General features: G+C 39.5%; 1 protein-coding gene across 1 annotated transcript in view; it reads right to left on the bottom strand.

The window, feature by feature from the left end:
* Positions 1–10937, bottom strand: part of TOX (thymocyte selection-associated high mobility group box) — a 43939-nt gene that overhangs the window by 20973 nt on the left and 12029 nt on the right. The window contains exon 3 of the mRNA XM_008936523.1: positions 2555–2635. Coding sequence (XP_008934771.1) covers positions 2555–2635 — 81 coding nt within the window. The remainder of the gene's footprint in view (positions 1–2554; positions 2636–10937) is intronic.

The following is a 10937-nucleotide window of genomic DNA, read 5'->3' as shown; positions in this document are numbered from 1 at the left end:
CTGAACTGGAGACAGGGAACCTGAGCAGCACCCTTGCCTGCTTGTGTCTGCGTCTTCCCCCAGGCAGAGACCTCTGAGAGGGGAGAAGGAAGAAAGTTTGATAATACAATAACTCCTATCATTTGGACAGAAAGAGGGTGTCCTGATGTGATGTGAAACACAACGGAACATCTCATAGCTGCCAGCCATCTGAGCCTGAAGTCATTGGGGCTCTGCTGTGAACAAGAACAGTGCAATATTGGTCAAATACTCTGAGAAATGAAGTTCTAGATCCCAAGCAGGACACGCAAAAGTACCGAAAGCCTGATTTGACAATGATTTAGTTGCTTTTGAAAACACAAGCAGTACAAACTTCCTGCTCCAGAGTATTACTGAGAATTTCTTTATACTAAACCACTGCTGGGATGAGCAGCACAGAAAATCCTATAAAGAACCAAGGTTAAACAACATGCAGTAAATACAACAGAGGGGCTCCCAGGGTGAACACCTAGTTGTAAGCATATGAAATGAGACTCGCACGGAGTGCAGCATAAAATACACAACAGAGCATGTGAGCAAATCATTAATATTGTATTAAAGCATTTTTGGAAAAGGTATGTTGCTTTTGGCATGTCAACTTTTGAGAATGAGCTCGTGGAATCTTAATAAGTTCTCTAAAAGTAGCCTTTATGGATGATAACATAACACATGGACATAAAAGACCAGATGGACTCCAAACAACCTTAATAATGTATTATATATATTTCTTCATGCTTACATGCTTGTCCAAAGAACTACAACTCCTCTGGTGCTGTATAAATATTTAATAATGATAATTTAAAATATACTGATATAATATTACATCTGGGTATTTTACATTCTCACTCCAAAATGGACTTGCTTTAGTTACATGTCAGCTCTGTTGGATTCATTGAGCATGTTCATGAGAGTAAGCAATTAGTACTCGGCTTCATTAAGTTTATATTTTGATACTTTCCACACTAGAGGAAAACATTATATTATGGGCAGAATTTAAATAATTGCTTAAAAGTTAAGAAAATGCTTCAGTGCTTTTCTGACTAACAACAAATTTAAATACTTGCACAAAGGGAATCATACACTGAACTGATCAACTATTTTTTTTTTCCTAAAAGCAAACCTCAGAAAATGCCATGATATATTTTTTTTTAATCTTAAAAATAATGTTTTTTTATATGTGCCATTTAAAATTTAAGCTGTATAGAGTGTTATGTAAACAGACCATGAGGTGCTAAATAATGATATCCAAGTTATTTTCACAAGTGAAAAGTTGGCTTCATGCATTTCTTCAAAACCTATTGGAATATTTTGAGCTTTTTAGACCTATCTTTTGCCAATAAGAGGGTTATTTGCAAAAAATTTGCTTGTGCACACATGGTGCCCTTTCTGAAGGCAATGAGTATTTCTAGAACCAAACAGCCCTAAGACAGAAATTAAAGGTAAACTGTAAATCACTTTAACGGAATGCATTAAAATTTATGATGGTAGATATAAAATTAAAATGCATAAGACACAACCCCCCAAAATGAATGAGGTAACACCCATATTTCAGATGTGTAAATTCACAACAAACCCTCATCAAATGCTAAAGGTAATGTAGAATGATGCATGAAAAGAGCTTATATGGCTAGTCATACAGTTTTCCTCTGAAAATGTGTAAAAATGAATATAATATATTGAAAGTTATAGTGCATTACCCTAAAACCATTTATAATTAACAAAAGTTTCTACTCAGGTCATATATGCCAGTCTTCATACCACCATCTTTACCTCTAAAATTAGTTTCATTTATGCAAGAACAAAATATATTTAATTTTGTATTAACAGATCCAAACCAGATTCTCACTGGTATGATTCTGAAGTTACTCAATTAGCTTTTACATTGACTCAGTGTAGCTATTTCACCTTTTTCTGCATATTTTAAAGTCTATTACAAATTTTAAAGAGTCTTTTACAAAATTATGGGCACTGAGAATGTTTGTATGAATCAGTTTAGAAAATTGCTTCTAGCTGTGTACTGGGAATTCACTGGTGTATTCTGGTAAAACAGCCTCATGCTGACCATTGCTTGCTGGATGTGAAACAAAAATTCATATTTTCTTATGAAAATTTGTTTTGTGAGCTGAACTTGACTTTTTCTGTTTTGCAACTGCAAGATAAAAAAGCAGTACTTAAAAAACCCAACAAAACCAAACCCAGGCATTTTGTGTAGGATTGTTTTTTTTTTTCAGTTATAGTTAGAACAAGGATTGCCTGGCATGACTTGTTTGTTATATTGAGGCCTCTTATCTGTTTCTTCTTCCAATGTTGACCTGCAATGATACTCCCAGCCTAGAGAAGTGCTGTCTCTATGAGCAGAAGGGAAAGGATAACTTGTCATGGAGACGTGCCTGTATTTATTGATCATTTCCACCTTAAACCTAACTTTAAGGTGATAACAAACAAGGCTATTTGCACTAAATACTATGGTATTGAAAACGGTTTGCAGTATGTCACTATATATATGTGTGTGTGTGTATGTATAGACATGTGTTACCTTGGATACAAGGCTTGCTCTGTAGGCAGCTAACTGCTTCAGATATTCCTTCTTGGCAGCTTCAGTTTTCTTTTTGTACACCTAAAAACAAAGAGTGTCACATTGGTAAATTAATTTGGTTTTGTTTTTATATATCATCGGTGCATCTCACGCATCTTTGTAAAGTCTCTCTAAGTAAACAGCCTTTCCTCCTCATATTGCTTAAAGAGTAAAATAATAAACATCAAATATTTCAAAGAAAATATTATTCCAACTGTGAAACACCCTTTAACTCCCCAGCAGTACTAAGAAAACAATATCCCTCATAGTATCTCAGGCTTAATTGTTCAAAGTGAAGCACGGGGCATGCTTTTAAATTGACCGTTAGGGATGGGGGAAGGCAGGTGTTGCCCTCCCCACTGGCTTCCACTTGTGAGACGAGTTAAGACCCTCTGAGGAAGATGTGAATGTGCAGAAAGACATTTGAGCTAAATGAAGGAGGAGATGGTGGCTTCACACAGATGAGCCAAGAGTCTTTCTCTCTTCCCCACATAAACTGTTGGGGGCAGTCAAAGAAGTTTCGTGGAGCCGCTAAGGATAATAAATGTTAGTCATTATTCCAGTCTTGATCCCATATCGGTCTAATTAACTTCTCAGGAGCATGGATATATGTCTGTGCATTTCTCTCAACTCACCAAATTATTTTAAATGCGGCATGGGCACCATCTCATAATAGATTAAAGAACTTGAAGAATCACTTCAATTTTTCCCAGATTTCAAGATCAAAGATTATCTGCAGGGTTAGGCAGGACCTCATAGCACTACAGTAACACGATATGACAAAAGCCTATGTAGATATTAGGGTTCAAGTTCTCAGGAGAACCGGCTTCTGACCCATGGAGCCTAGATAATGACCTGCTGTTAGCCATGTCAGTGACAGATCTGGGAACAAGTCAGCATTTCTCTTTGCAAATATGAGTTTCTCATTACTTTTATTTATTTATTACCGAAAGGGTACATTTAGGAGTCATGCAAGCATCTTGCCTTCATGTAACTACGCCAGATTGAATCCCAGCCTTCCCTGTTGTAGGGGTAAGTTTAAAATATATCTAACCAGGAGGTTTAAAAGGGAGACAAACAAAGGAAAGAAACTTTGCTTTATTATTGCTGTTATATATCACAAATTTTAAGTCCCATGCCAGAGGTTAATTCAAGGTTATCTGGGATTCACGACATTACACAAAATGGAACTGCAGCTTTGAGTCTCTGCTGTGCATTTCTCCAGCCAAGTGCACAACCTGGGCACCTCTGGGAAGCCCCCATGAAGAGAGTCAGGACTATCCACCTTCCTCCTTGCACTCCACACCACCTAGTTAACTGACTGATTCCAAGGTAAAAGATGGGAAAAGCTATTTACAATTTGGGGCCGTTCTCCTGAATCCCACAGCTGAAAAAGACACATGTACATCTCCTCCCCAGAAGGATAAACTTTATGGAACTTTAAAGTGCCCATTTTTAATCTGCCAGTGCTCTAGTAAAACCAGCAGTCCCAGCATAGATAGGACCTGGCAGCACAGAGCATACACGCAGAGGACAATACAGTTGCAGACATGACAGTGGTAGTGTCAGGCTGGAAGGATCCAGTACAGCACCATTTTTATAAAGATCGTGCTCATGAAACATTTTTTTTGTTTCACCGAGGCTTTGCTTTCAGAGACAGAACAAACCTCAGATATGGGCTGGCAAAACTCAGAGGCTGCCTAAAAGGATTAAAGATTTTGCTTCCCAGGGAAGCAAAAGATCATAATGCAAACAGAGAAGTCTTAGGTTTCTAAAATTGTGAGTATAAAGACAGAGATGAAAAAAGATTGGTTTTAGCTCTGCAACTGTATCTGTGCACCCTTGTAATTTCTCCAGATTAAGATAAATATATAGTGTTGGCTGATCTCCTACTGCTTTACAAAAAAAATGGTAGCAATTTGCTTCTTAAGTTGTAATCGCTTGTGATTATTAGGGAAATGTACTGTTTGTTTTGAAAATGAATAAAAAATTAGGCAACAATCTGTTCCTAGCTGCTAAAATAAATTTAGCTTGACCTACAGAACAAAGGCTAAGTTATACTACTTTGTATATTGTAATGCCTCTGCATTATTCTGATAGCCAGTTTAAAAAACAGAGCTGAACAAAGAATTTTACACAGAATAATGATCTTCAAAGATCATGTATCCACTGCTTCTGCACTGCGTTTTACTTTGCATTACACAAATATAAAAAATAAACACTCCTGCTGTGCTCTTACAGCCACAGCATATTGAAAGAGTCCTCTGGGACCTGACTTTTCCCTCAAATAGTCATCTTGCACAAGGTTAACTCAGTGATATGAAGCTAACAAGGGTTCAGAAAATCTCCATCTACAACATCACTGCTTCATAGGAATGTCATCATACAGCCATTATTTAATTATTTCCTACCTATACATCTACCATGTTCAGTGTACACACTGCTTTGCTCTCTTTTCTTGGGTCTTCTGGTGAGCCAATAGCAGTCACGTGAATACCATGTCTTCCACGGTGTTCCATAAACATTAACCATGTAATAAAAGCTTATTATAATGAAAAAGTCCTTACTATATGGGCAAAGGTTTTTGATGGCCCCAGCTTGCCTTGATGTTTTGCATTAGCCAGAATGGTCCCTGCAGGCTGTCTTGTCTGGGGGGTGGTCAGCTCACCCCACTTCATCCTTGCAATGGCATTGTTCCCTGAGGACAACGGCTTGAGCTCTCACTGTATGCTGTTGTCCTTTTTAAAATGCCCACTGCTTAGGTCGGCATACAAATAGGTTGATGATCCTCATGCTAGTTTTGGAAATTCTGATTGGTCCTGGCTTATACTAAAAATTAGGGTAAGTTCTGCCTGTCTGGTGAGTTGTTAATTTTCATGAATAACAAGGTCTGTCTTTTCTCTGAAGGCCAATGAACGCGGCCCTGGTAGTGCTACATTCAGTCTTTGTGCTAGACGGGACTTGTACTGGGGGCTTATGCAGGCAGGGCAAGTGGGGAGCATCCTGAGCATGTGAGCAGCAGCACCTCAAACACATATGACCAAGTCAGTTGCCCCTCTCAAGCTCTTTTTTTTTTTTTTTGGGCAGCTGTGAGAATTTTTAGCCCTCGGGGTTAAGTAGCTTTGTGTTGTGGTAAGTAGAACAGCATTGCCTCCTTGCAGCAGTTTTGGGGAGGAAAAAGCTCATGTCATCATTCAAGTACGCTCCAGACAACGGCTGAAGCTCTTTTGAGTTTCATGCTTAGCACAGTGCCAAATTATGAAATGCATCATTTCCAATAATACATTTAACACTTTTCCTGTAACAAGAAGCAGGCTTCTGTTCTGTTGCTTATCTATAGCGTAGAGTGGTAACATTGAATTTTATTTTTAACTTCTCAGAAATCTCTTATATGGTCATTTTTCCCTGCTCTGTCTAGCAAGCAACAATTATTAAATAAGTAACTTGACAGGAGCATATACTTATGGAATTAAGTCATTTCTAGCTTGCTCTAATTCAGTTAACATGATACTTGAATGCCAACTGTCATTCAGGCAGTAAAGGCCCATTCTGATTCAGCACCAGGTTTGTTTCCTTACACAGTATTTTATTTTTCTATATTGTCCCAGTTGTGGAAATGGAATGTTGGCAGAAAAAAAAACATCATTTCTGCATATGCAGGGTGAGTCAGCTTAATTTATTCTTATTCTCTTCAGCTTGTTATAGACCAAAAACTCCAAGATTACATTCATTTGTCTACAGATGGAAGCTGCTGGCATTATTTTCCTACTCTGCTTCACGAATGCAAATTTACACGTCATAATACAGAGGTTCTTAGTTTACTATTTAATTATATTTCCAAAGCATGCACCCAGTAAGGTAACCGAGTTCATTTACACTGTTAAGCAAAGCATGCAGCAATGTAGAAGAAGATACTTCCCAAAAGGAGTAAGTATGAAACTCTATCTCGTGCATATAAGACATGATTTGAAGTAGGCCACTGCAATGTCAGCACCCTTTAGCTCAGGTTGACCATACTTGTGGGCTACCAGTGCAGTAGCAGCTTACATTGAGGGCCAAACTCTTCTTACTAATAGTGATACTCATCCCTAAACTGACTGGCCCAACGTTTCATCAGAAGATAGAGGGGTTGTGGGTTATATGTTTAGCCATAAGCGCTCACAAATACTAGATTACCAAATTAAAACCACAGTAGACTATCTGCACTTCCCTTTTATTATGCCAACTTCTGCTAGCATCATAAACATGATGCCAACTTCAAGTCATGTTTTGCTTTATATATTTTAACTGCTGTTTCATTCTTGTCTCCCTGGATCAAAAATTCCTTGTGGCAGGCTTTGTGTGCCCTTAGACGTGTTGGACTGTATGAAACTCAGCACTGATATATATAACTGAACTAGACCTGTCATGCCTTGTGACAAGTTTTTGTTCTGGTTAGTCATCTTTTCCCAATAAGCTTCCTCTCAACTTGCTTATGGAGGATTATGAACATATCAGAACACACCACACAACAGGACTCCTAACCTGTGCCATGTGGCTTGCACCGTTGTTCCCTCAGGAGAACAGATCTCCCTTCTCCCAGTCAGAGGTCATCCAAATGACTGTTTTTACAGCATTTGTTGAATATTGAGGTGACTTGGCAGTACTGGATTGACAGTCAGACTCGATGATCTTAAAGGTCTCTTCCAACCTAAACAATTCTATGATTCTGTAGTCACCACAAGAGCCAAAACAGGCACTCAAACATCCACAGTCATGGCCTCAGTTTTGCATATCAGGTGCTAATGGAAGAAGGCACCACTGATCACAGTCCCTTTCAATACTAGAGACCTGGAGACAGTGTGTTTAACAGACTGATGCTCTTACGAGAAAAAGAGACTTTCAGAATTTGTGCCTTGTGGTAGTCTGAAAAAGCTTTGTGTCTTCTAGCTGACAAAGCACATTACAAAGAACAATGCTGCTTCCCTGGCTCTGCTTAAATAGCTGGTACAAGGATGACAAAGAAGCAGAAGTTTTCAATTTATCTTGTGGATGCCTCCTTAAAGCTGAAACTTGCATCCAAGTTGTATTTGTCTTTTAAAATGATGTAAAAGTACCCACATTTGTTCTGATGGAAGTGTTCCATAAATCCACCAAAATAGTATATGCAAAAATAACAAATCAAAAAGAAACACGACCGATTTTGTCTTCTTGGGTCTCCAAAGTGTTATTATCCATTGGAGTGTCATTTCCACAGGCTACAGTTACAGGAATGGCATCTGACAAAATACTGTAGGCTACAACCCAGAATGATATTCCACATTCCTGGCTCTACATACCTAGGCTCATAGAGAAAACTTGTGGTTTTTCCAAGTGGGAGACATATCTCTAGTTTTAATCTTCTGATTTTGCAGTAAAGGCATCTAGAGTTGCACACACTCATCGAAAATATTGAGAGAGATATTCCCACAGCAGCCAGAAAAAAAAAATCCTCGGAATTGCTTAATGGATACTGAAATAAGTTACCATTTGATTTTTAATCTAGGTACATACAGTAACAGAAAGAGGCTCAGGGCTAGCTATATGGCTCAGCAGTCTCTCTGACTGTAGAGAGTGAAAAAGACACTGATGACATATTAGAAGCTTAGGGGAAAGAAGTCAGTCTTTCTGGCGTGCAGGGGAAAGATCACAGGCCAAATTCAGCTCTGGCACAAACACTTAGACTCGACGGAGATCACTGGAAATTGCAGACACTTGCACCAAGCCTAAATTTGACCTTACAGGCTTGATGCTTGCAGCTTACAGGAGCAGGACTGTGCCTTTTATCAGAAGCATGTTGGATGAAAGTTGGGTACAAAACAAATGACATTAAACATGTGATTTATATGGTGATTATTTGCACTTGCTGGGTTTTTTTGGGCTTTTTTTTTTTTTTTTTGAAATGAGGATGTGAACTTGAACGGAGCATAATAACTGGGCCTGAATCCCTTTTTGTATGCAAATGATTTCAAGTCACATTCCTATTGAGCTAGAATGTATGGATAAAAGGTGGGGAAGGAAAAAGTAGAAAATTAAGGCTGTTACTTATGGATGTTGATGCAGCAGTATGTGAGATCTGAGGTCCTTTTGGACCAATTCCTTCCAAGTACATCAAGAAGGAGAAATGCAGTTACAGTTCATAACTCACAGAATCCCAGCATGGTATGGGTTGGAAGGGACCTCTGGAGATCATCTTTTCTAACTCCTCTCCTAAAGCAAGATCACCTAAGGCAGGTTACCCAGGATTATGTCCAGGCAGGTTTGGAATCTCTCCAGAGAAGGAGACTCCACAGCCTCTCTGGACATACTTCTCCAGGCTTGGCCACCCTCACAGCAAAGAAGATTCTCCTTGTGTTTAGCTGGAATTTCCTGTGATTCAGTTTGTGCCCAATACCCCTTGTCCTATTACTGGGCAGTACTGAAAAGAGTCTGGCCCCATCCTCTTGACCCTCCACCCTTTAGATATTGATAAGCAGTGATAAGATCCTCACTCGGTGGGCATGTGCAGTACTCAGCTGGAAGCTGTGTCTGCTGCACGTAGCAAATGGCTATTAGAAATCCACCCTGGGGATGGGGTTGTCTGATGTTCTTCATGAACTTAGTGCTCCTGGGAGGCTGCAGGAAGACCAAACTGCTCGGTGCCCAGAAGGCCAGCAGATGATAGCCTGTATTACCTTATACAAAGCAAGATGCAGCACTTCCTATGGTGACCTACACTAATTTTGTATTTTTTACAGCAGGAGGGGAAGGTTTCCTATCCTGAGTACACAGAGTGGTCCTGCTCAGCCCAGCTCTGGGTTGGACAGCGAGGCACCAGCTGCCAGGAGTCCTACAGCAAAAAATGGATTGCAAACAAGGAGCCTGACACTGCTTCTTCTGAAGTCATTGGAAGCCAAGAGGTTCAAGCCTGTCCCTGTGGCATCCAGGGCAATAGAACAATCTGGAGACATAAATTTATATTTAAGTACTTAGACATGAGTTGTATCTGGATGCACACGTGCCTTTTCTTGGCCCATTTGTGTTCAAGCCCATTAAGCCCAGCTGCCTGCAGAGGAAGGGAGAAGGAGCAGAGAAGAGGGTGAGGATCCATTGTTTCAAACTTTTGGCGCACCCATATAGAGCTTCAAAAGCTAGAGATGCAATTCCAATGCAGAATTTCATCAAGAAAAAAAAAGGATCCCTCAAATAAGCCTAAGGCGCAACACTGGTAAAAGTGACTTTGGTGGTGCAGGTAGGTGGGAAGGGAGGTGCCAGGCTGCTCTCTGTCTGCTGTGGCAATTCCCAAATCCATCTTGCCTGTAATTCACTTTGGCAGTGTGCACACAGAGATGTGCCTTCACTTCCTATTCTCATTTACAAAAATAAAACAAAGCTAAATTTAAATTTTAACTGAAGGAATCTTCTCATCCTCTTACAAGTGTGTTCAAGTTATTTCTTGGAGATTGTTTCATTAGCACAGATACAATAACAAGAAAAAAACCTGTTCTTTTTAAAAGGGAAATGAGGTAGAGAAACAAACTCTTGCAAGAATACATGAGCATATTTAAGAATGAAAAAACTGTATGTTTATGTTTTCAAAATGTTACTCTACTATGTTGACCTGATGGTCTGCTTATCCTCTGGAACTATTTCTGTAGCCATGCTGCAGTTCCTTGAACTGTCTGATGTCCTCACACCAGGCACTCCACATGCACACCCCACACCAGGAACGTGATGGCTCTTCCACCCATGGGATGAGCTCATTTGTCACGTCAAGTGACACAGCAGCACACCTCAAGAGGGAAAAGAAGCTGAGTTATGTGCCCCCAGAGGCCAAGCAGAGCCAAGGCCTCTTGAAAGACTGATCTTGGATCCATTCCAACTTGACTTGTGATGTCTCACATCACAAAAATAGCTTTGGAGACATAAATTGTTGTCTAGCATTACTTACAAACATCCTCTTGAACTGCCTGGTTCATACTAGCACTGGATAATATGCTGCTACATCTAAAATGTCCCTACCATCAAAAGAGAAACTTGTAAAACTTTTTTATTATTATTAGCTTTTATGCCCAAATCAATCTGGATTATTTTTAGTGACCAAAATAGAAACCCATGAAAACTTGTGGGTTATAGTGAAAATGGTAACAGCATCACCACATATGAGAACTTCAACTTACTTAGGTATTGCTAACATACAATCCAAGTTCCATCAGATATTAAAAACGAAACTGCAGCTTTTATCTGGCCTTTGAGCACCAATGAGGAGTAAATGATTTGATTTTGTGAGCTCCGAGGATTTGTCAGCTGCCTCATAAGTATAATTCCAGCTCTTCATATTCCTGCT

Source organism: Merops nubicus, unplaced genomic scaffold (assembly GCF_000691845.1).
Source record: "Merops nubicus isolate BGI_N331 unplaced genomic scaffold, ASM69184v1 scaffold10503, whole genome shotgun sequence".
Lineage (NCBI taxonomy): Eukaryota > Metazoa > Chordata > Aves > Coraciiformes > Meropidae > Merops > Merops nubicus.
Note: the sequence above shows the minus strand (reverse complement) of the source record. Positions and strands in the feature narration are given on the sequence as shown.